Here is a 27068-nt window from a genome sequence, read left to right as displayed (position 1 = left end):
TCCACAGTATGTGCTTCATGATATCTAACACTGTTTGTTCAGAGCTGCGAGCTTACGAAGAAAGGATCACATATGTCAGCCGATAGCAATGAATTTTGGCCTGAATATGCATTTTACACGTGCTATTTAGAGGAATATTGGCTACGTCGCCCCCTCCCTGCATCCCCAGCCTCATTTTTCTAGCACCATGGCTGACAAGAAAATGGCATGATATTGATATCCACAAAATCTTCATTTTCAGTTTCATGCTACCATCGGTGAATTATTGAGGGAGCTGGTACAACCTATTCTAGAAGTTGGGAACTAAGAATATATTGCCATCACTTCAAAGTTAAAGACAATACCACCTCACCGTTGGTACACTGGCCTCAACAAGTACTCCGGCAGTCTGTATCTTTATACAGCATATTTGCAGAAGATACAATTCAATCTACACGTGCATCAATATACGCTGTATAAAACACACCTTATTACTAACTTCGTTGACCTTGTACTTCATATTACCGTTTATTGTCCTTCGAAAAGTAGCTCGTCGGGTAATGCGTAACTTAGCTATTTTATGCGCATTCGGTGTGGCAACACTGTTGCCAGCCATTTCGTCTCGTGGAAAACGCAAGAAGACAACCAAGAGGCCAGGCGAAAGTGACAAATGGGTTCTTGGGGATAGCTTCATTACGGCAATCCTTTTTCGAGCACGAGTCTGTGGTTTCGCAATGCGGCCATTGCAGCAACGGGCTGTCTAAATGCGATCATTTTCTTCTTCTTTTACAAGAAGCTGTCACGAGTCGTGCGGTCGGAGTGCTCAACATTCGCACCTCTTGCCAACACGACCTCGCTTTTGCTCAAGACGATTGTTGGTCTCCGTGGCAGAGTGGTCAGAGTGCCGCGGTACCAAAACAGAGGGCGCAGAGTGGTATAGGTGAAGTCCTGATTCGAACGTTGTTCGACATATTTGACAGCTCGAGAGGAAGCCGACAGGACATGTATTTGGTATCGATCCAGCGCCTGCTTTTCTGAAAAGCGCTGTTACTTGTCACTTTTACTTGCAGTGTTCAGACATCCATTCATTGACTGCGACGTTATACTCCCAAGGTCTCCACACTGTATAAGAAAATAGCACAACACAATAACACGACCTAGCAAAGCTAATCTATCTCTAAGGAGACTGACTTGGCAACATCTAATTTACTCCACTTGGACTTGACAAGTTCTGTCAGTTCCTACAACGGACGCTGTTTGTGGGAAAGGTTTGAGGGGATTTACTGGGCTCCACGTAGGTTGTCAAAGGGGAACTGATCTTCGGAACTTCCTTTGAAGTAAAGTGTAGTTTCAATCAGGACTTCAACTATACTCTGGTCAAGACGTTGGTAGGGACCTTAACTTTTCGCAAACACAATAACAACAAACCTGTTAATTGCTGCAGAAAAGTGTTTATGTATGTGCAATGACATGTTCTCAAAACATTTTTATTCATTCGAAATGGCGAAATAGTGCAAACTTTGCATGAAATGCGGATTGTGGCATTTTTCTAGAATTTCAACACATTTTGTGCTTATAAAACGAAAAATACCGCGTAAATCCAACATTGTTTTGTTTTAGGCTTATAAAATAAAATGCACTATAGTTACACATGTATAACGTGAACGTTCTCCAAACTTTTATCCAAATGAAAACTATGGTACGTGTTATACATGGAATATTTTCGACAGCTACTCGGGAAGCCGTAACATTCGTCGCGCGAGAGATAATGGAAAATAACTTCCTCAAAACTTGTTTGCAGTGTATAAAACTGACATGAACAATTTAAGTTGAGTTGGTGTTTTAAGTCCACTTTATGCACAGAAAGGCTACCCGAGACTGAACCTACAGTTTAAAGTGGAATCCGAACCACTATGTGCCTCCACCGGGTATCGAACCCGGGATCCCTTGATTACAGGGTCTTTAAATATCCAGGAACCCATACATTCTAATGGGCTCTAATAGGTTCCATAACAAGTCGGAACTCTTTTATCTCGCGCAATTTAAATTCCATCCAAGTTACGCCGGCCCCCGTGGCGGAGTGGTTAGCACATCGCGCTACGACGCCAGGAGTGCCGGGTTCGGATCCCGGCCTGGGCGTGGATGTTTGTGAGTGTCCATTCATCAATTTCATCATATCAACACTCATCCCCATCTTCGCAAATTAGCCAAAAGTCGCACAAAAGGGGAAGTAAAATAAAGCAAGTGAATCAATCAATCCAAGTAGCATATTGTTTCATTTAAAATGGCCCGGAAAAAATAGGGTCCATGGATCGTATTTATATTGATCCGGGAAGAAAGGTTCTTGGACCGAATTGAAATACTTTACAGATAAAAAAGTTCTTTACGGTCCAGAACCCATTTACGCTTGCTGATTTTCTCTCATGGACCGGAATGGAATTTCAAATTCCTGGACCTTTAACAACCCTGCATTTAAAATTCTCCTTGAAGAGCACAATTAAAGTGTAATTATAGGTATGTTTTGCAGGAAAATAGAGAAAATAACACCGAAAGGTGGCAATAACACCGATTTTGGGAAAAAAAACGAAAATTCAAGGTCCCTAATCATTGGGCTTATCCCATCATCGATATCATTGAGTTCATCATCTATCCTCATCGTCACGAATAACCCGAAAGGTAGAAAAGAATTCTCGAAACGGACTTTATTTTCGTTAATATGGTGTTGTATTGCCTCCTCGATGGCGCAGTGGTATCGTCGTCGCCTTGTAATCAAGGGGTCCAGGGTTAGACACCCGGTGGAGACACATAGTGGTTCGGATCTCACTTTAAGCTGTAGGTCCAGTCCCGATTAGTCTTACTGTGCATAAAGTGGACTTAAAACAGCAAATCAATGTCTTTTTGTTTTGTCTCTGGTTACTAGAGCGACGAAATAACGACTAGTTATTACAAACCATAATAGATAATATTAAAATATTTACATGAACGCAAATAGTATCAAATCTTACATTTTATTCCCGTTTCAAAATTCAAACAGACCGAAATCGTGGATGGTACTTACCTCGCCCAACTGGGGGAAAAAATGACTTAAATGTGCGTACATGTCCTCAACACTGTATCTTAATATTACTTATTAAAAAGTCAATCTTTGCAAGTGAGAAATATTTCCATATTGTTATTTTAGATATGATCAGGAATTGGGTCTATTGTTTGATTTGAATTAAAAATTTTGGGTGCGTGAGCACTTAGGCTATTTAACACCCGTCACATTATACGGGGTCCAGCCCCTTATCGTAACTAAAATAGCATAATTGCTATGTATTCTGACTTTCAATAAAAGCTGAGGCTATAAAGGAGCACTCGGCACAAATAACGACAAAACACAGGACAACACACAGAATTATATTCGCCAGAGCCTCGTTAGTCTGCATAAAGCAATCTAGAGTGTACTACGTGGAAGGTCGCCCCTTACACCCCGATTTAGTTTTTGATTGGCATGGAATTCTACTGTTGGGTTAATCAGGGCAAGGAAGAAATGACGACATAAAACACTTGAAGATTTGACTGTTGGGTTAATCTTTCAGAACAATCCATAAAACTCGATAAATAATAATAATTAACATAAAATAGTGAAATCGAAAGCCACAAAAAGATGAAGGCGACATCCCACTCTACTAATCATCCTCGCGACCACAAAGCATTCCCATGTAGAGGGGAAGCGTATATGGATGTTAGAATATGTACATTAAAAGATATTAACAATTTAGTTCACACTGAAAATAAAAATGTAGAGATATTTATTTAAAAAAATGAAACGAACCGGAATGTTGTTCCGGTCCGCTCTGGTACATTTCGGACTGTACGGCGGCGGTAGAAGATGTAATTGAAAATTTGCTATTATTATCGCCTGAGAGTTAGGCAACACACATAACGCGTTGCATGGAAACCAGTATTTCAGGAAATAGGTTCTCATTTTTATTGCTGGTGACCATACACAAGTCTTCATGAAATAATTTTCAGTTCATCTGCGTAAATAAATTAGTCGGAATTTCTGAATGAATCCCTTAAAATTTTCATTTTTGGAATAAATGATCATCATTAAAAATCCAAGATAGCGACTCTGGGGCTCACCTAGGCTCAAATCAATGGGTACCTAGGGGTAAAGGTGGCCAGTGCGTGGTGCTGATCACATCATCTCCGAAAATTGCCGAGATCGAGAACGTGTTTCACCCTAACCCCTCCCTCATCCCCTAAATGCCACGGTGCACGGGGAAACTCACCTTTTTGCCTGCATGGGTGAGAGTCTGGGAGTTGCAGCGTGAAAAGTTTCCTTGCCTGCAAGTCAAAACAAGTTGTGAAGTTAAAACGTTTTCCAATTTCGATTATTAGGATCTCGGAACATCCTTGCAAGCTGCCGTGGCAAGTGGAGGGAATCGAACAAGCTGTATAGCTTCCATCCATTCCGCAACCAGCGTGGCCACAGATCTCACTTTCTTCCACCGACAGAAGCGTAACGGCCCAGTCTCCATTGTGACGACATCCACCGACCGAGATTTCGCCTTCTTTCTCAACGACTGCGAGCAACAATGGCCGTGGGAATACAACAATTAATTTTACCGCGTCAATCCCTTTAGATACGCCCGCTACGAGCTTGTGGAATTCAAAAGAAAAACAACATTTGAAGATTAAGAAGAGAATCGTGAACAAACACTAATCTCAAATCCGGACTTTGGAGTTAAACAGTGCTTTTGTCCCATTTTTACAGTGTTTTAAATGGAGACAATGCTTGACTCCATGGGCGTCCGGAAGGGGGGGGGGGCAAGGAGGGGGGGCCGTTGCCCCCCCTGGAAAACGAAAGTCAACAAAAAATTACATATTTCACACTTATAATTTAATTTCAGCCACAATAATGTGTGTTGCACGAACATGATATATTCAAATTTAAGCAATGTTTTTTTGAAGGATGAACACTATTATTGAGGAAAATATGTCACGTTGGCCCCCCTGGAAAAAAATACCTTCCTTGCTCCTCCCTGGAAAAAATCCGGCGGACGTCCATGCTTGACTCCAAAGCTTACAAACACAGATTTGAGGATGAGTTCACGTTTCTTAATCTTCAAATGTTTTTTTACCTTTTCAATTCCAGAAGGGAGGCGGATCCTAGTTGAACAGTAGAAATATTAATAAAAATGGCTATTATCAGGTTCTCATTGTAATATACGATAATGACCATTATACGTAAATTACTAGAAATAAACCAATTTTATTCCAAATTATTAGTATTATTATTATTATATCCCTGGGAAGACTCTTCTACTCGATTCACCAGATGATTCACAGTGGCGTGCCTAGGATTTTTGAAAGGGGGTTATGTATACTTCTTTTAGCAGTCAGTCCTCATTTTGCCATGTTTTCCTGCCTCTGGCATAACCTCCACCAACCCTTCCTTTGGCACGCCACTGTGAATGTTATTGCATTATATTTTTACATTTTCAACAGTTGTGTGGAATATGTATTCTATTTTATTATTAAAGTTTCCACACAAGAGTTAGGGGAAAATTTTAGTCATTAAGTTTGTGCTGTGTGGCCTCTCACAAAAAAGTAATTTTTGGAATTTTGAAAACTGGGAAACTATTTATTCCTTGAAATAAATGATACAAGAAAGGAAATGTAACTAATTTACTGCACTTGTTTTTCACTCAGTTTTTTTTTCGATCAAGGCAGTTTTTATGTTAAAAGTAACAAGCTTTCATCCTTATTGTAACTTGAAGCGAAAGTTGGCAATTTCCGGGGTAGTGAACCGCTTCGCCCCTTCCAATGCCCACTTGTTGTTACCTATCACTAAAATTGAAACACTGTTTTGTTATCGAATCATTGCTTGCTTTGTCGTTTATGTTAGTTTTGTGTGAGGACGCTTGGCCTGATTTATTTGTCCTTAAAATATGCACTAATACTTTTTTTCATAACATTTCCTCAACGTACAGTGACCGCATAACAATTAGACCTGTTTCAATTAGATGCGTTGCATTCCATATTCTTGAGACTGGCGTCTCGATAGAGTCACGTGATGTTAAATTGTATTAAATGAATACCATTAATGTACTTTTTAGCACTTTGAAATATAATGAAACAACGCAGTCCTTGTAATGAAGGTTTATTTCGTGATAGGAACAAATACGTCCGTGTTTCGAATTGCACGAAAATCCATTCCTGAGTTGCAAACTTTTACCTGGCAACACTTGCGAGTGCACACAGTTATTGTACGATTAACAGAATTCCCTTCACAGATTGCATGTTTTGTATTTCTCGTGCAGATTGAATTGACGTACTCCATATTATTAGTTGGAATTCACCAACGAAACAACTTCGCCAAGAGTATATTAAAGAGATGCATACATGAAAGGTGTTTCTTCCCTGCAGCTGACCCTGACTAAATTGCACAGAACGTGTCTCAACTTTCTACCGTTAGTCAAATGTCACGAGCGCCTCTCGAGGCAAGCCTTCGGTCATCGTGTCTGGCGGATAATGGTTGTTATATCAGTCGGTTAGGTGGCTTCTTTTGAGAATGCGCGAGATTTGTATCACATTTGCCAGGTCTGTAGTCACAGATTTTTTTTTCTCTGGGAGGGGAACAGAAAATGCTCTAAGCTGTAAGAGATCTAACACCGGAATTAGAATGTGGATTTTTTTCTAGATATTAAACATAGTTTATACTTTGAATATCGTACAACTAACATTGAGCAATAAAGTCTTCTTTTGTATCTGCCCAAAGTATATCTCTTTATGCTTCACCACACATGTTTTGCACATACTTATCGTCATATGGTCCGCTGGACCTTTGACCGACACCAGCGCAGCTTTTATCGAATTTTCCTCTGCTTTCGTAAAAGCGCTTCCACATCCCAAAATCTGAGATACCCTCAACAGTTTCATAAGTATATTACACTATTGATAATAGGTAGACAACAGCGAGGCACAGGAAGATTCACATGAATGCTCCGGAAGGAATTGTAAGCAGATGATGGGCCGGCCACCGTGGCGGAGTGGTTATCACATCGCGCTACGACGCCAGGGACCCCGGGTTCGAATCCCGGCCTGAGCTTGGATTTGATCACATCACTCATACCCATCTTCGTAAATTAGCCAAGCGTGGCACAAAAAGCGAAATAAAATAAATCAAATCAATCAATCTAAGCAGATTAATATTTTCAGATTCCATGAAACAACGAAAGTAGAATGTTTACGCATTGTAACAGAAGGTTAACAAGAAGGTATACCCTCGACTACAGCCCACACAGGATAGTACGCTGATGGCAAGAAGGATGATGCTGATGAAGTGCAATAGTGTTCAACGTTCCGATATTGGCTGCAGCTGTCGATTAAAGTTGAAAACAAGCCTGTTACGAAAAATAACATTCCTTGGAAAAGTTGAGTAAATGCTTGAACTTCTTGACCTTCTGATTGAATGATGGCTTCAAGGGCGAGTGCCTCTAAGATGCTTCATTAGGGACAGCGGAGACAGGAACAGAAAAACAACAAACTCCAACCGGGGTCCTTGAGATACTAATGCCACTGGAGACACGGACTACTTTCTTCCGGAAGCCGTTAATAAGTCAGGGTCAGCTTGGAAACACCGGAGTTATAAATTCTCCTGGCTCTGATCTGGAAGCAACAATGGAAAGGGACGTCCACAAGGCAGGACAGTGTTGCCACAATCTGTGGACCTAATTTCCCTTTCGAGAAGGCAAAATTTCACTTTTCCAACCATTTTTTTTCGTTGACATGAAGAAATCATGAAATAGTCATAATAAGGAATAGTGTTAATAGTAGTTGTAGCAGTAGAAGTATTTTCGTTGAGCCTGGTCTGTATGTATGAAAAACATGAACAAATTAATCAGCCTTATCGTTACTGGGCCAAATGTCCCAAGTTTGAATACATGTGGGACAAAAGCTTGGCGCCCACTGAGACGCCGAAAACGCAGCAAGAGAACTCAACGGACCCGCTTCCGGCATCTCAGTGGGCGATAGCCCTTAAGAGAACCTGCAGACTTCTGGCAAGGAAATTCCCGCTTCCGTTCCGCGCATCTCCTTGTAGTGGGCGTTACACCATTTGATTTTAATAGAAGCAGACAACAGAAATTAAACGGTGTGACTCAGTTGTTAGCATATGCAGATGATGTAGACTTACTGCCGGATGATATAAATACAATTAAGAATATTGCTAAAATATTTTTCAAATCAGCTAAAGAGATAGGTTTGGAAGTTAGCAAAGAGAAAACTAAATATATGCTTACAGGCCGAAACCAAGTGTTAAGTAATAATCAAAATCTAATTATTGATAACAACTTGTTTGAATCAGTTTTCACATTCAAGTACTTAGGAGTAATACTAACAAATGAAAATGATATTAAAGAGTAAATAAAAAGCAGGCTTCATTTAGGAAATGCGTTACTTTTCTCTTCATAAACTTTTGTCTTCTCGTTCAATATCTACGAAACTAAAAGTTCAAATATACAAAACAGTAATTTTGCCTGTAATATTATTTAGATGCGAAACTTGGTCCCTTACATTGAAAGAGGAACATAAATTGAGAGTGTTTGAAAATAAGATCCTTAGGAAAATATTTGGACCTAAAAGGGATGAGGAGACAGGTGAGTGGAGAAGGTTACATAATTTGTATTCATGTCCAGATATTATTAGAATGATTAAATCAAGAAGACTTAGGTGGGCAGGCCATGTGGCACGAATGGGAGACCTGTAGGAAGGCCAAGACGAAGATGAAGGGACAACGTTGAGATGGACCTAAAGGAAATCGGTAGGGATGGAAAAGAGTATATAGATCTTGCTCAGGATAGGAACAGATGGAAGGCCTGTGTTGCTGCATCCATGAACCTTCGAGTTCAAGAAGGCTAGAGAGAGTGGGATATTCCCGTGTTTCGCCGCGTCTCAGTGGCCGTCAAGCTTAACTTTGGCGGGGGAAGGCAGAATCGAACTTGTGGCTCAACTTTGGAGGGACAGAATGTTGGAGATGCAACAAATTAATACAAATATTTTCATAACACTGTCACTAATTAAGTTCTGAGAATTCTTTAGGCGTATAATGATGAAACGTTATGTGTGGGATCGAGTTCCGCAGGCCCACGTTAGTTGGCGCCACTCCCACCAGGCAATTGTCTCGATGACGTAGCGCAGAATCTCACATGCTAATCTGGACGAAACGTGTGTCGATAGCTTTTAAGAAGCAGGATGACCCTGTTGGAGGGAAAATGAGAACACAAAGAATGAGACTTGGGCATCTACCATGCCATAACGGGCAGGAGAAGGACAACACCAGATTGTTCCTCCTCACAGCCACAACGATTGCGCAGGAGTTGCACTCCTATTCTGTCAGCTGTGTCCCTGCCCTTTTCTCATGCGGACTTACAATATTACTGCTGTGCCTGTATTTTCAAGAGCGTATACGCAAAGTTTCGTGAAACGTTAAGGGCAGACCATGTTTCCATTAAATATAAGGATAAAATCATTTAACTTGTGCCGTAAAAACTCCTTTCATGATATAATTCTGACGATGATACCCATAATTGGCGTAAATGAGACATATTACAATAGGGAAACCATTTTAAAAATATGAAATGCGTATTTTGATGATTGCATTTGTACTTAATAAGGAATACAGTACATGTTATTGTACTGTATTTTCTTGTTGATGTTGCTATTGTGAATTGTCAATTTGTATGCTGTTAATAACTCTATTAATTTTGCTAAAAACACTAAAACTGAAAACTTGAGGGGAAAATGCTTTGAAGGCCTCACCACTTGCACCGAGTGGTAGAGAGTAGTCTTCTTCTGTAGCTGTTTCTACCTTCAAAGTACCTACCCACAAAGTTTCTACCCACAAACTGTAGGATAACTGTTATTTTCAGCACGGTGCTTTTCCAGTAATATCTTTAGATACTTCTGAGGCTTCAGCCGGACCTTCTCAACATTATGTTCCCGATCACGTGAAACCAGAACTATTTGACCATAATAAGCTCACTAGAGTAATGGCCAAATTATATAAATAGGCCTAAATGTAAAAGAAATTAAAGTAGAAAGAACGTAGAAACATTATAGCCAAAGGTATTCGCTAATGAGTAAGATTATCTAGAGGGTATAGGCATGTACCCTTGATTACAGTCCTGAATATACTTACTGGAAGAACCAGTTTTAACCCTTAAATCCCGGGTTGTGACATATTGTCACAAGGAGCTTTTTCTCGTAGTATGTGACTTTTTGGACATAATGTGTCTCGGATAATGTTCGGATATACATGTTTTGAGTTCTGCATGAGTCTTGAGGTATGTAATTAGCAATTAGTAAGGTTTAATTACATTTTTTCTTCGGACAGTATCTGCAATATGTGCGCAATTTTTTCCACGATAATGAGAAACATATCAGACAATATGTAGGTACCGTTTTGTATCTTTTCGTCCCGGCGTTGCCGTGGGGTCCGACGAATTTCAAATTCCATAAGAAAAAAAATCTTGTTTCTTCTTCTTCTACCCGATAACGAAAAATTTGGAATTTATAGCATAGCCTTATGGCCCTATGTACACTTAACAAAACGAGATATAATTTGTAACTCTAGCGTTCTTAGTTCCAGAGATATAACATAGTTGTTCATGTTTTATTACGTCGCAACATGTTTGATCACTCGAGGCTGGAGAATCTTCGAGAATCTTTCTTCCGCCACTGTCTGAGAGGATCACTCTTTTGGAAAAAAATCAATCTTTCATTCTGTTGTTTATTGAATATGTAGCTGATCACTTATTTGAGAAAAAAATACACCGTACAGTGCTAAAGTCAGTATCTATATGATTGAAACTTTTCAAAATTGTATTCACTCAATTAATTTGTGGGCCTCCCCGATGGCGTATGTGAAGGCACGTAGTGATTCGGTTCCCACTTTAAACTGTAGGTCCCGTCCCTTCTGTGAATAAAGTGGACTTCAATTTCAAAATTAATAAGTCAATTAATGTATAATATAGGCCTAATTTATGAAAAAAGTCAATTTAATTTCAGAAGCACAATATTTGTCCTCAGTTTTAACACGTGGTGAAAAATTTAAGTATACATATTTTTTCCATCAGCATTCGTTTCCCAATGGTCAACGCAACCTCTACACCAAGTTTCACAATGGTGTGCAAGAGGTGACCCTTTCTCCAAACACCAAAATGCCAACCTTAATTCCACATAGTACATCCTGGACTGCAATTTGCAAGCTAGCGAGGCTCTGGTGACAGCCAGTATAATCCTCTGAGGGGCTTGTGTTGTCGGCCATATATGTTTGTGTTTGTCCATTCATCCGTCTCATCTCATACCATTCATCTTCATCTTTGTGATTCGCCGAAAGTGGCAGAAAGCAGAGTAAAATAAATCACTCATTCATGTTCATTCGTTCACCAAGTTTCATCACAATCCGATGATACGAACGGGCGCCAGGGGACCCTGAGTGACGGAGCTTTAATTCTAAGCGCCACATTTCCACCTGGTGGTGAAAAATTGAAATTTCTTATTTCGTCTGCATTGGCTTCTACACAGTCTCCATAGCCTTTATACCAAATTTCACCACAATCTGCTTCGAGGACTCTGAGTAAGGGAACATAATACTGAGCACCCGGTATTAACTACGGCTTAGTTTAACCAAACGTTGTTTCAACCGTCGTGTTGATTTACTCTGAAAAGATCTGTTTCATGTAACTCACAGAATTCAATGATGCACACAGATATGGTAAGGAAAGTATCTGCTTAACATCTATCAATCTCCGTAATTTGAAAGTTCTCCTGGGCCGTGTGCTACATGCTCAAAAGTGAAAATGCATTGTCACATACTAGTGCTAACACGAAGAGGTCAACATTTCCTCGCCCGCTGCTCTCCGAGTAGTCGTGAGGTCTCGCCCACTGTTTCGTGGCAATTGACGTGGGCATTCGTCCGAAAAGATCTCATCGCTTCTTGGTCATGTTGTAACTGGATGGCCTTCGAAATATAAACGTTTCCAAAAATGCATTTTGCAACTCCCAGATGGTCACGATAGTCGAAAATCATAAATGATCTACAACGTGCATTTGTTAATGACCTGAAAAGGTAGAATGGCCACACCCAGAAGCTTCTTATAATATCTATATCTCGAAGTTCCCGGGTTAGAGTCCCGCCCTCAGCATGAGTGTTCATTGCATCCATCTAATCATCACTCTTCCTCTTCGACGCGATTATCCAAAAAAGTGGAAAAAAAATCAAATACGAAATACATAACACACACACACACACACACACACGCGCGCGCGCGCACGCACGCACACATTTCTTTCGTTAAAATAAAATGTTGTTGGTGTTATTCTCAGGCATAAAAAGGTTCAAGTATGGCGTACCATTTCATACCGCCAGAGAAAACACTGTATTTACACACATAATAAATTCTAATTTATTTTAATGCTCATTCTATGAAAAGAAAAGTTAAATCCTGTACATTAGGAAATGACTAATATACCCTACGTGTTGCAAAATGTAATAACAATAATATGTAATGAAATATGATAATTTATTAAGATCCAACAGAGAAACAGTGTATGCTTGCGAAAAATATTTGTTTGAGGAAATTAATACGTACACCTAGTTGTTATTTTCTAGTTTTTGTAAATAATAATAATAAGGATTATATTATTGTTAATAATGTGCATTTATATCTTCCTCTTAAAAGAAAGTGCCACAGTATACGTATTTCATGCGTACGAACATGTAGGTTAAGCAATGGATAGCACTCTCCCCCTCCACGGCCACCCCTTACACCCGAAAGGAGTAAATACAGGGTCGGTCATAGGTGGGTGCGGCCCCTGGGGCATATAGTATTCTCGAGGCCTACAAACAAATTCTGAAGAAATAAGGTTTTTCTTCCTTAATCGGAATTACAGGCGTTCTATATAATCATTATTGCATTTATATACATATTTCGTATTACTATCTAAGACCAACAAGCAGAACATGTTGAAGGTGAAAACTGAGATTAATAAAAGTTTCTAAATTAGTGTGTTTCTTTTCATTTCCCACTGTTGTTTATGTTTAATTATAAACCTTGGCGTGTTTAATATGAAACTAGTATTTTTTTCTATGGAAATTGCAATTTTTAATCATATTAAATAACAGTAAATCCAACTCAACAGAACACCAGAATTCGCCCATTCTAGGACTATGTATTAAACATAATGAAATTGTCAGAAACGGTGGAGACTTGGATTTCGCTATGCCATTCATGCAATTCCTGTCCGTCCTTCGAAGAATATCATGAATAAATAATTATAGATATTTTCTGTGTACATGGGTATGTTTGTAAATACAATTATGCCTGTATGTGTGTGTGTATTTGTTTATATATGAGTATTTACATGTGTATAGTTATAAATGCCTCAGTCTGTATATAGATATGTACCTTGTTCTACCTCAGTGAATATCATTTTTGGATTTATGTTCTCTAGAATACTTGTGCTGGTGTTCTTTATGGAACGATTGTTGTAGTTTTGCTCTCCTTCTTCTTCTTTTGTTTTGTATTGTATTGTTGGAATTGTAATTTTTAATTGTTTAATATATATATATATATATATATATATATATATATATGTGTGTGTGTGTGTGTGTGTGTGTAAGCCTATTGTAATTGGAGCGAAAGCTCTGTTCTAGGTGACATAAATAAATAAATAAATAAATAAATCTGTTTTGTTTACTTCTCATTGAATTTTACTGTAGTGAAGGTACATTGTTTCATATAAAGTAATATTTTCACATCATGTGGAGTAATAACTATTGTTCTGCAAGTTAACGAATACTGCATATTAACTATTTTTAATACAAATATTTGAAGAAAATTTTCTATAGGTATTACTCTTCTAGGATATGATTTCAGTGGTTTGGATATATTACGCCAAAACAATCCAGAAGTGAGGAAAAATTAGATTATTTGCTTAGTGGACAGCCGAGTTGCCCCTCCCTAGGGTGAATGCCACGTGAAAATATCAATTTAGTTCATTTTGACTACGTCATTTTGAACAGTGTAGGTTAAGCAATGGATGACAAGCCTTGTCTTCTCCTCAGAAGCAGAAGTTTAATTCGGGCCCGAAAAGAGAAAGAAAAAAACGAGCACCACTTACCGTACAGATCGTCCGTCGGCGGCCGGAGTGGTGTGACGGGTGCGGGGGTCGGTCACTCGGATGGTGCTCACGGTGGGGGACTCCCCACCGGAGTTGCAACCCACGTTCCTTGGCCAGTCGCACGTCTGCAGTTCATGACTGAAATAGGAAATGTATATAGTCACACTTATGCACTTATAAACAGACACAGTAATAGCTCCCAGTTTCAAATACCAACAGGTTTTTCCGTGGTGTTCCTACGGGCTAATGCATTATCCAGGCTCGTAATGAGGGGATAGGTTAGGGGAACTGAAGCCCAGTGCGCCATTCATTAAAGAAAAAAATGACAACAAAGTCAAAATATGCGACGGGGAATATAAAAACTACCTGAGATTGTCGATGGGTTAGGAGAGTTTGAATAACCTCTCAATATTTTCAATTGAAAAAGAAATTGCAAAATGGTTAATTTAGAAAGAATAATTGATAATTTTCCTTCATGGAAAGCGAGAAAACTTCAATTCTAATTATATTATTTCTGAGATTTCAGTAGGGTTTTGTAAATATTTTGAAAATTTTTACTTAGAATCATGTGTAATGCATAGTTCATAACGATGCTTTTTTTCCAACCTCTACAAAATACTGCACACTGTATTTTGTATTTTAATTATTATCCTTAACCTTTTCTTCTTCTTTTATTTGTATGATTATATTCTGGTAACACACTACCGAATTTTCTGCTTCCCAAAGTAGTAGCAATAGTACGTTTTTAAAGTTGTTTGTAAGACATACTTAAATATTCTTAAATATGTTACTTTTTTAAAAAAATCAGAAATGCAAATTACGAGTTTTGAAATATAACCTGCATAATTTTTAATGAGTTTTCTTTGTTTCCTCATTTCAAAATTCGTGGAATGTAAGTATCACAAACCATGTGATAATTGAATTGAAATGATTGATTGAATCTAGATTAGAACCTTCCTATATTTTCTTATTACATGTATAGAGCTACGGGGCTGGTATTAACGCAATAAAAGAAGAAAAGAGAAGAAAAAAGGAAGTGTGAGAGAGAGAGAGAGAAAGAAAATAGAACCCTGCGTGCGCGCGTGTGTGTGATTCTCTTTCCTCATCTTCCATATTTTCCCTTCTCCTTTCTCTCTGTATGTGTGTCTATCCTCCTTCTCTTTCTAATAGTACAGGGCAATTTTAAAATCAGAAACGGCCAAAATATGAAGTACAGTAAAACCTCGTTAATCCGGATCCCGATAAGCTTAATACAAACAGGCCAAAGAAAAGGGAGCAGAATGCAAGGTTTTAAATGTGGCTAGAAGTCAACAAGAGAACTTCCCAACGAAAAGGCAGTCAACCACTGATGAAATTCTGTTTCCCGCAGACTTTGTAGTGTATTTAGGCCTATGTCCTTTAAATACACCACAATAAACGTGTTTTGTTGCTATAAACGGAGACTTAATGCACTTTCTACTGTTCTTTTAGGTTATTTCAGTTAATCCGGACTTTCCTTAAACCGGTCAACTTATCCCCCCACATTAGTTCGGATTAACGAGGTTTTACTGTCTGTGCTTTGGGTTTTGATGACATGATGGTGACAGTACAGTCACCGACAATAAAAATGAGAACCTACGAGTACAAGTATTTCAGGATCAAGGTTCTCCTTTTGATTGCCGGTCGACGTGCATACTGAAACAGCTTTACAAGACGAATAATTCTCACTATTAGTTCATAATGTAAATTACAAAATAACACCTAGAGTGCTATATTCGAAGCATTTTGACAAAGTTGTTGTTTTAAACATACTATTGTATTAAACAATTTTCTATATACCGTAATATTTATACTCAACATACTACCACAGATTAAGATATATAAGCAAAGCAGATCTTCATCTAAGGTTACCGGAGCACGGACCTCCCACTGGGAACGGCCTCTACCAAGAAGTTCCGGAATAATACGTTGAGAGGCGCTGAGAGGCACAACTCGAAATCTTGTTTCCACTTCTTGTGCCACAAAAAGACAAGAGATGGCACTAGTAAATTTCAACGCTCGGGTGCAAAGCCAGGCGTCATCGATATCTTTATCTGTGATACTACATTGTAATATCCAATAGAACATAAAGATGGCTAATGTGAAATACACATTTGTAACTAGTTGTCGCGGGAGAGTTTTGTAGTAATATGAACTTTGGTACAGTCGAGAGTTGTATTGTAAAGGTACGCGCACGTTTGAAAGAATTTGATTGATTGATTTGATTTTACTTCACATTTCTGACACTATTGGCTAATCGCGAAGATGATGATGAATGGTGATAAGATGATGATGGATGAAGGGAGAAACACGAGCATATATGGTCGACACAACACGAGCCCCACGTAGGATTCTAGTGGCCGTGAGACAAGACGCCAGAGCCTCGTTCGTCTGCAAAATACAGTTCAGGGTGTACTACGCGGAAGGGAGGTTGACGTCTGGGTGTTTTCCTAAAGGGTCACCCCGTACACCCCACCTTTGAGAGAATATTGATAACACTTTTGTGTTACTAACACCCTTTCTTGAGGGCCTCCACAATGGCGCAGTGGTAGCGTCGTCGCCTTGTAATCAAGGGGTCCCGGGTTCGATACCTGGTGGAGCCACATAGTGGTTCGGATCCCACTTTAAACTGTAGGTCCAGGCCCGATTAGCCTTACTGTGTATAAAGTGGACTTAAAACACCAAATAAATCAATCAATCAAACCAACTTCAAACTGTAGGTCCAATCCCAATTAGCCCATCTGTGCATAAAGTGGACTTAAAACAACAAATAAATCAACGTCCTTGCTTGATGCGTGAATTGCTCGAGCGTCTAGCTCTGGACACAACTCTCACGAGTCAAAATCCACAAATAATTAATTCCTTCATTGATAGATTTAGCAAAGCAACAATTAATTCTGAGCGATCGTAGAAAAAGAGACGATACAAATCGTGGACTGAAAGACTTGCCAAACTTTATACACAAATATACTAATCGGACTGGGCCTACAGCTAAAAGTGGGATCAATATCAATATCTCAAAAAAGCGTACCACTGGCCGTGTTCGATCTCCGAAACCTAATTTAGCTGACAGTGTGAGGTCACTGGTTTAAATCATGCCGCCTTTGCGTGCACGAAGGCTACTAGGCCATTGGGAAATGCTTAAAAGGTCCAAAAAGCAAAGGTTCCCACAATAAAAAACCGTGGGAAATATTTTGCTGAGAACCACTGCTTCAACCCACGCGGAAGTATACATGACCACAACATGGCCTGCAATTTCAGAATTCGCGATTACGAAACACGCGAGGGCCAAGGAAACTCAGTTTAAAGTTATAATCGTTTCCCATCTTCTGCATATCTACAGGGTCATTTAAAAGTGTGCAACAATCTATGTAATTTCTACAGATATTACTGAACACGAATGTAACCGTATGTAATATGTAGGAGACCAAGTGCTGCATCTTTGATGAATGTTACTCGAGCCATACTGGTTACGCCATATTGGATTCAACTTGTTTTCTTCAGATGGGAATAGGGCATGTTTCATATCAAAATCATGTGAAATCGAATCCAATATGGCGGACGGGATGTATAACATGTGTCAGGGATGCGATGTTTCATCTCCCGGATACTGCATAAGCAGTGGCGGCAACTGGGTTCCAAAACTAGGGGGGCCAGGTGTCAAAATTGGAGGCAAAGACTTTACTTTCCCTTGTAGATAAAGTTTAGTATAGTTCGGGAGCACGCACCCCCCAATCGCCGCCATTGTTCATAAGGTTCCATTCATGATAAGTGATATAGAAATTATAAAGTGATTCCACACTTTTGAATCACCCTGTATACATTGCGACTGTTCCTGAAGATAACTGCGTCTCTATTTAAGTGCTCATTTGTTGCCTTTAGGTGGACTAGAACCCATGAACAAGTGACACTCATTGGTAGAAAAATAAAACTTCTAAAAATAACTACAATTAGTTGGATGCATCGCAACATACAGGGTGAGTCAGAAGTCCCTTAACACATTCAATAAAATGTAAAGGAGTTATGCTGAGTACAATTGGCCACGACAGAAACATGTTAGGCTCAGGGGGAACCAACCATAGCTGCGTGTGTCAAGCCGAGATCCGCCATATTGTTGGCCGCCATATTGAATTCAACTCAAAATTTTCAAATGGTAAGGGGGCGATGTGATATATCAAATGAGGCTAGAATTTCACGAGAAATGCAGTGGTGAGGATTTTTGTATGTATCATTAACCAGTAAAAGGTTATGAACGAATCTTTGTACCCATTTCCTACTTTTCGAGGTGTCAGAATAAAGCATTAAAACGGCACAAACTCGTCATTAACTGACGTCTAGGGAGAGAAGTGCACGTGCCATTCGTTGCATGTGATTTTAATCAGAGAACTGTCGCCTTAGAGGCAAATTAATGTTTTTTCTGACTCCTTTGAAAGGAGCAAATGGGTTCAAGGATTCATTCATAACTCTTTATTGGTTAAAGATACGTCGAAAAAACTTCACCACTGTATTGGTTAGATTTGTTGTTTTAAGTCCACTATATGCACAGAATGCTAATCGGGACTGGACCTACAGTCTATAACCAGGTAGGTTATACTACTTCTTAGTGTTAGTAATAATGTAGATGTAAAATAGAAAATAATTTTGAACAGGACGTGGCAACACTGAAGAGTGCCAATGGAGGACAGAGAAGAGACTATTGCGTGAAATGTAATCTTCTGTGTAAGTTAGCTGTAGTAGTTGTATTGATACTACTATAAACCCGAGAAAGTATGAACCCCTCCTCACTGGATTTGCTATACTTAAAACAAGCTTAACATGAGCATATGAGCTTTTTGTTCAAGTGTGGAATCTTGTCTAATCTAAGATTTTTGTGAAAATGCCCTCGGGAATTTCCTCAGAAAGTATGACCCTCTCAGATTGATTTGTTTATACTTACAAAAGGCACTTCTGTGTGATTGTTATCCATAAATTTGTTAAAAATATGCCCCTCTTGTGGCCACACTTAAAACTAGGCCATACACACACATACACACCCACACACACATACATACACACATACACATACTCACATACACATATTTATTTCTGGTTTAAGTTCAATTGGCCACCAGGCTCAATTTACATATCTAATATTAAGACAATGTAATTCTTCTAGAATTGCTCCGTGACTCTCTCATTTCTTACATCATAAACATATGATTTTTCACCTATGAGAATGACGCTACATATGGTGTCATCTGGTAAAGCCTCGTGGAATTCACAGATAATTTTAATGTTTGTTCTGTCATTAACCACAACTTGTTTTCTTTTTGAAGTGTTGATGACAAACATGGGTCTCCGTGTTTTGAATTCATCTGGTGAGTAATACATATCAGTACTGCCAGTAGTGACCCTTTTGAAAGCCGAAAAAGCCTCATATAATTTGAGGAAATCATCCTTGGACATGTCTAAATTGTAATTTTCTCTAGGAAAGACTTCATTTCTGCCATTTTTAAGATATATGTTCTTGATGTTGCAGTTATCAAATCTACTTGAATTTTTTTCCTGATTATTGTGTCTTCCAGTCTGAAACAGTACCACTACAAAATCGGGCATGTCGTATTGAATACTGGAGAATGAACTTGTGGCATCAAATTCATAATAAGTACCAGAGGCAGGCTTCTGTACGCATTGATATGTGTAAAATTGAAGAGGAACCTGTGGATTTTTTAGGATATCTGCTTTGTATTTAAGAGCGTAACTGGCCTCATACTCAACAACGGGGATTCTTAACTCCATAGTCTGAATAATGCATTTGCCCTCATCAGGTAGGGTATTAGGCATAGCTTCCCCTGTGGGGTTTATTGCACTGTACCTCATCAAAGCATTATTATCATTTGCAGCTCTTCTAAATGTAATTCTTAACCCACCCTTCCACATAATTTCTTTGTAATCCGAGAAGAATCCTGGCAACAGGCGCATGGGGAACAGCACAGTGTGGTTCTTGGTTAATATCTTATCACCAGCTTCAAATCCACCTATTTTGTAGTAAGAAGCCTCGGTTTTGGATAATTTTAGTGTGGCCAAAGCCGTGGAGGTAATGCCGGGATAATCTACTCTGTTTATAACAACCCCATGCTTTCTGATCTCAATTTCAGAGAACAGATGGGGCACAAAATTGTCCACCAATCTTATGTTTGAATTTGCCGGATAATCTGTTCCATCGAGCTTTACAACATCAAATTTGATGTATAGATCTGCTCTGTGGGGGTGTATAAAGCCATCCCCTACATCAAGATCCACCTCTATCTCTGTGTTGGGTTGATTTAAATTTGCAAATGTCCTCCTGTTTGGAGGGAATGATTGTAGCTCATAACTCTCAATATTTTCCATTGTATGTATTTTTATTTAAATGTTAATCTCTATGATTGCAGTTGTTGTGGCTCCAGCAAAATCAACTAATTCTTCTTTTTCATTAGTGACCATCAATTCAATGTAATCTATTCTATTATGACATACGGGAAAATATAATGTTGGGGATGGATTGTAGATGATGGGCTCCATGAATTCGGAATTAGGTTTGAATGTTGCAATGATGCCGGTTTGTTTGTGAGTGCCTATGCCATTTGATTTGGTGATCATACCCTCAGCCACATTACAGTGAATATTCAGAGTCTCTATGGCCAAGAATTTAGGTATATTCATAGCAGTGTGTTTGATGGCCGGTTCAAGTTTTGTGTTGTTCTCAAATCCTAACAGCTCTCCTATAGTACCCAGATGCACTGTTTCTGTAGCAGATACAATTTCTACTCTGTGAGTGACAGAATTTTGACTTAACACTACACCTCTGGGTAATTGAGCATTTAGAGTGGACAGATTATACTGCCCTGGAGTGATGACAATTTTTTGATCCCCTACTGCAATTGTGTTGTTGTGGTGCGTAATATTAGGGATCAGGTACATGCCATAAAATGCTCTGAGAGCTATTGTTTTGGGATACACTATATCATCATGTAATCTGAGCTTCAATATTGAATTTTGGCTGGTGAGATGGAATACCCCCATGATGTTTCAGATACCACAAGGCTTTTTGAAAATTTTCAATTGATGGTTTATTTATTTGAGACATATATCTGAGAACAGATAAACACAGATGTCCGCAATTAACATCTTTGAAGTTTTGAACACGGGCATTATTGTAATAAAGATTAGCTGATTTTAGATATTTTACTAAATTTTCAGGTGGAACACCTCCAAATGAATCAAACACAAATGCCTCATTTTTTAAATATTTAAGATAACAGATCCAGTGAGTGCCCTGATTTTTGTACTCATCCAAATTAACAATGCCACACTCTTTGTTGAGTGGTTGCTCCGGCAAAGAATCAGACATGTACACACCTCTAAAATGTTTGATGCCCAATGGCTTGATTAAAGCTTCAATATCTTGGTTTGTAAGCGCCTCTTGTTTTTTTTAAACTTATTCATGGCTCTCTTAAGACCTTTGCCTTTTTTCTCCATTGCCAGGTTATGGCGCCTCTGCTCATCTAATTCTGCCTTATTCTTCTTGGCATCTATTACTGTTTTTGCTATGGCAGCTGATCCCCCAGCCAAGCTCCCAACAGCCCCGAGAGCAGCTAAGATGGCAGGGATGGTAAATATAAATCCCCCTGTATGCAATTTTTTCCTTGATTGCTGTAATTTTTTTAATTGGGGGGTACTAAGCAACAATTTCATACCATGCCCCTTGGCAATACAAGAGCTTTTTTTCTTCCGCTGCTTTTTGGTCAAAAGGCTATCAATAGTTTTAAGAGATTTGAGACCTGCATAAGGTATTTGATACATAACACCCTTGGCCTTCATTGTAGGTTTATTATATACATGTTCACAACCCCCACCCCAGTTTTTGTTTGGTGCTCATAGCTATGGTGGTTCCCAATGCTGCTATTTTTTCACTCAAAGAAGCATCTTTGCTTACAAATCTACCAAATGCAGCCTCTTCTAATTTCTTGTCTGCAACATGTCTCTTGTCAAGATCAGAATGTGTGTTGTATGCTATGTCATGGTCTCTACAAGCAGCATCTAAAGGATTAACACCAGGGTCCCCTCTGTTTAATCTATGGTCCAATTTTGTACCGGGACCACAATACTGATAGCCTGGAATATGTAGTTCAAATGGCAGCTTGTTTATAATGTCATTAACCAACCCCCGACCCTCAGAAATATTCCAAAATTTAGGTGGTAGAGTATTAATAATTTTTATGAGATATCCAATCCCTTTAGGGTCATTCACTATAAAATTAGACAATTTTGTGCTTATCATGTCCATAATTCCAACTTTTTCATTGTAAAAATTGTGGTTCCCTGCATTTTCCTCCCCAGCTATCACCAATAACCTATCTACAAGTTTCCTGACATCATCAACCCACACAAATTCTTTGGGCAGTGTGTTGTATTGTTTGATCCCACTACCAGTCTTGATCTGTGACCATATGGGCTTGATTAAATTGTTGTATTTTGCCCCACTGCTAGACTTGACTCTTTTTTGTGTGGGATCATTGTTCTGGTATAGAGCATCTGATTTTATTAATATTTCTTTGTAATCCTCATAATCTTGATCTGTATAGCTGCCAGGCCTTTTCCTAGTTATCAGTTCCCACAATCCAGGTGTGCCGGTGTACTTAACAAAAGCACCTTTTTCTCCGAGACGAGATTCTGAATATACAATTATATCATCCCCCATAAAAGTTACTCTGAAATTACCGATTCTATGTATGATGCTGCCATCAAGCTCTGTGTCAGCATATAAGCCAAAAACCTCATCTTTGTTGTCTTTAGGTGTGGTTAAATATTTTTGAGCAAGAAGACCCAATTCAATAGGATCCTGACTAGCCTCAATTCTTCTAGGAGCGACAGGACTAGGTGTATGAATACTGGAAAGTGGGGTGAATGGATAATCTAATATGTTCCTTGCAGCTACAGGCACAAGCTCTGTGATCAAATCTTGATTTTGCTCTGTAACAGTTTTGATATTCTTACCTAAATTATTAATAGCATCAATGACAGGCTGTTCTGTTTGTTTGTGTTTTTCATAAATTCCCCGGTTCTCTGATTTCCATCCCTTAAATCTTTTTACAAGATAATCTCTTAACTTAAGATCATCAATGACTGGTCGTTTCATGGTTGTTTATTTATGTCTCAACGTCTAGAAAATCGTTGATTTTATTTCTGTATTTACCACTATTGGGTGTTCTTGTCATATCAATTGTGACAAAGCCATAACTGTCCTGGTTCCAGCATCTACTGCAAAACTTGGAAAAATCATTGTAGCTCAAGTCCCCACCTACATATTCATCATGTATGTGTTTGAGGTTGGTATGGTCTTGATGAAACACACATATAAAATTGCTGTTGTCTCGGATCAGCTGCTTCGGTATTTTTGAAAAAGTCTGTGCAAGGTAGAAGCAATCAATGTTTTTGTGCCGGCCCTGTGTAAAGAAATTTCTAACCTTGTTTTGATTATCCAGTATAATGTCATCAAACACAACAACAGAATTATCGAGACATTCATGAAGTGGCTTAACATCTGATTCAAAAGTGGCTATATCCAATCCATCATATAGCTTCATCAGCTGCTGATATTTTAATTGTTCCAAGCTCTTAGAGAAAACATACAAGTGCCTGTTTTTCCAGTCTAACCAGTTGGGTGCCAATAAAAAATTATCAACCATTAGTGTAGTTTTACCACAAGCAGATGGCCCAACAATAAGACACCTAATATTATCAGGCAGCAAGTTGCCATTTCTCTTATTCTGTTGTTCAGGTTCTGGCAGCCTTTTTATAACATCCCAGGTGCTCATATTATCACTTTGTCTGCATCGATCCAGCTGTTTTCCGGATGACCCAGCCATTTGACAAATAACTTGTTGCCTTTTCTGCGGATTATTTTTTCTATGAGATATGTGTCAGGCTGTTTAGTTTTGCTGAGCTCTTGTTCATAGAATCGGCCTTTGAGAATTTCTCCTCGGTGATCTTTTATTATATATGTGTTAAGGGTCCCGGGTTTAACTTGAACCACTGTAAATAATTCAGTGCTCCAGTTTCTTGTAAAGCCTCTTTTGAATAAGTGCTTATATTTGCTGATTCTTACTTGATCACCCACCCTGTATTTGGCCCTTCTTGTTGTTGGCTGGTATCTAGGATAATAAACAGTCCTGATCAATTTTTGCTCATCAGATGGAGTTACTTCAGAGGGTTTCATGTTGATTGTGGAATGGACCGAGTTGTTATATTTATGTAGAAGTTCTGGTAGGATTGTAAGCCATTTATAATTACCTTGGAGTGTAAATTGTTTATACATAAGATTTTTTAAGGTTCTGTTGAATCTCTCTACAATTGAGGCTTTGAGGTCACTGTAACTCGAGTAATGTTTTATTGCCTGGCTTTTAATAAATTGTTGAAACACTGAATTATAAAATTCTTTGCCATTATCTGTTTGCAAATAGCGCGGTGATCTTCCTGAATGATTGATGATTGTCCTGAGGGCTTCTGTAACACATTTTCCAGTCTTGGATTTGAGTGGCACAGCCCAGGCAAATTTTGAAAATGTGTCTATCACAGTGAGAAGATACTTGTAGCCCTTGTTGATTTTGTCCAAGTTTTTCAACTGTCCACTTGACAACTCAATCAAGTCGCTCTGCCATAAATCATCTATGCCCTTTGTGACTACTGGGAGTCTCTTATAATTATGTCTGGCTTGTCTGTGTAATTCATCAACAATAATTTGTCTAGACATGATATGTAAACAAGAATATTGCAACTATGGGGTGTTCAGCAGCTGATACTGCAGGATTTTCTAAATATAATTTGTCCCCTATTTGTATTTTAAATTCCAGAGAGTCATCATCTTCAGTATAGGCTGTTTCTAATGTATTGGGGTCTGTAAAATCCTCTAACTCTACACTGGTGATTTTTGGTTTGTTGTCAGCATTTGTTATTGATAAGGTAGGGTAGTGGTGTGCCTGTGGCTGATGCCAATATTTGATCTTGATTGGTCTCAATATGCCCCCAACAAAAAATTGATAATAAAATTGTGCAGGGGACAGCATATATATTTTGCCACCTGGTGTAAATGGAGAATCATATTCTTTGTTGGGGATGCTGTACAATTCAAGAATTACTGTATGTTTTGGATTCTCGATAATGCCTGTTATTTCTTTTTCTGCTGTGAGCAATCTGCTTGTTACAGATTCAAGGTGCTCATTGATGGTCCTAACAACATCATCGTGGCCTGGCTTTATTTTTATGTCCACAACAAGTTTCTTGTATTGTTGCACAATCTCTTGTAGCTGGGTGGCAAAAACAGACAGAGCATTTGCTTGATTGGATTCCATGGTCCCTAGCTGTTGCTTGATATTAGCTACAATTTGTTGCAAATTTTCAATAACTGCCAATTTTGAATTTTGAGCAGTAAGATCATGGACCTGTCTTCTGATATCCTCAAACAGGGCATGCAGTTCATTAATATGTTGATTTGTTGGTAGAGTGGCCACTGTCTGTGTGAGTTGTTTGATCTCTGCTTGGATATTCTTGATATCTTCTGATTTCAATATGCGATTCACTGCCCTCTTAATATTTTTAAGTTCCTGTGATGTGGGAAGATTTGATACAGTATTCTGCAAAAATTCAAGTGCCAATTTTACATTGTTTAATTCAGAAGCATCAGCCACATTTTGCATAGCATTTTGGAGCAGGGCTATATCTGCCTGAGTAGGTGTTGATTGTTGTAAAATTTCAAGTTTTGTTTGGATATCATCGATCAAGTGATGAAAATGAGATAGCTCAGATTCAGTGTTGAGGTTTTCAAGTTTTGTGATCTGTTGCTGGACACTGACAAGAGTATCTACAATCCCAGGCAATCTGGATTCTAGTACATTTGCCAAATCACTTTGCACTGCTGCTATTGTACCTTCAAGATGGGTTATGGAACTTTGAATTTTTCCAAAATCTTCATATGTTTCAAGTTGCAGCTTGATGTTTGCTACACTCCGAGTTATTGCATTCAAAGCATCAGAAGATGGCAAATTGTTCATAAAATTTTCAAGTGTCTCAATTTTTTCTTTAACCTCGGCTATGGCATTGTTCAGAGGATCCAGATTAGGTATCTGCAGTGACTGAATTTGTTCCTTTAGAGTAGAAATCACTAGATCAAAATCTTCTTGTGATTTTATGCTTTTGACAATTGTTTGGAGTTGTGTCTGGACATTATTTATTTGCTCTTCCAATTGCTGTTTCAATTGCTCAGAATTGGTGGCCTGGGTCTTAAATTTGGCTTGAAGAGCTGCTACAGCTTCTTCTAAACTTTGAAAATTATCCAATGTGGCCAAATCAGTATATTTCTGAAGCAACAATTTAAGTTCAGAATCAATTTTAAGAAGAGGGTCCATGCATTGTGATTGTAAATTTGTAATTTCTAGTTGAAGACTGGCATTGAGTGTGGTTTGTAAAGCTTGTAAATCACTTCTCAATTTCTTGACTCTGACATCAAGCATCAGAATCTCATCACTGTGATCTTCATGTCTTGTGTGGCCAAATATATCATTAGGCATTTTCTTTTAGTGGTTATTTATTATAGAGTATCTGATTCTTAATTCTATAAAAAAAGGTATAAGCTTGTCATAGGATCCAGGGACCTCAATATATAAGCAGTCACCAGCAGAAACAGTATATACAGTGCCAGAAATCATGTTTGAGTGCTTAATTCTATAAATATTTCTCCCCACTGAAATCTTGACATCACCCTCAGGAGTTGTAATAAATTGCAATTGACCACCTACAGGTAATTGGTAATGATTTAAATTATTGTTAAATATGTACAATATTTTACCTGTTTCGTCATCATTATCTGTAAGTATGCT

General features: G+C 38.6%; 1 protein-coding gene across 7 annotated transcripts in view; it reads right to left on the bottom strand.

Moving 5' to 3' along the window:
• Window positions 1-27068, bottom strand: part of LOC145982200 (uncharacterized) — a 303625-nt gene that overhangs the window by 70323 nt on the left and 206234 nt on the right. For all 7 annotated transcript variants that reach the window (XM_083115765.1, XM_083115764.1, XM_083115768.1 and 4 more), the window contains exon 3: window positions 14155-14292. In XM_083115765.1, the coding sequence (XP_082971891.1) occupies window positions 14155-14292 (138 nt within the window). The remainder of the gene's footprint in view (window positions 1-14154; window positions 14293-27068) is intronic.

The sequence above is a fragment of the Lepisma saccharinum genome (genome assembly GCF_977018435.1).
Source record: "Lepisma saccharinum chromosome 12 unlocalized genomic scaffold, izLepSacc3.1 SUPER_12_unloc_1, whole genome shotgun sequence".
In the NCBI taxonomy this organism is placed as follows: Eukaryota; Metazoa; Arthropoda; class Insecta; order Zygentoma; family Lepismatidae; genus Lepisma; species Lepisma saccharinum.
The sequence above is the reverse complement of the archived record's forward strand: the minus strand, read 5'-3'. Positions and strand labels throughout refer to the sequence as shown.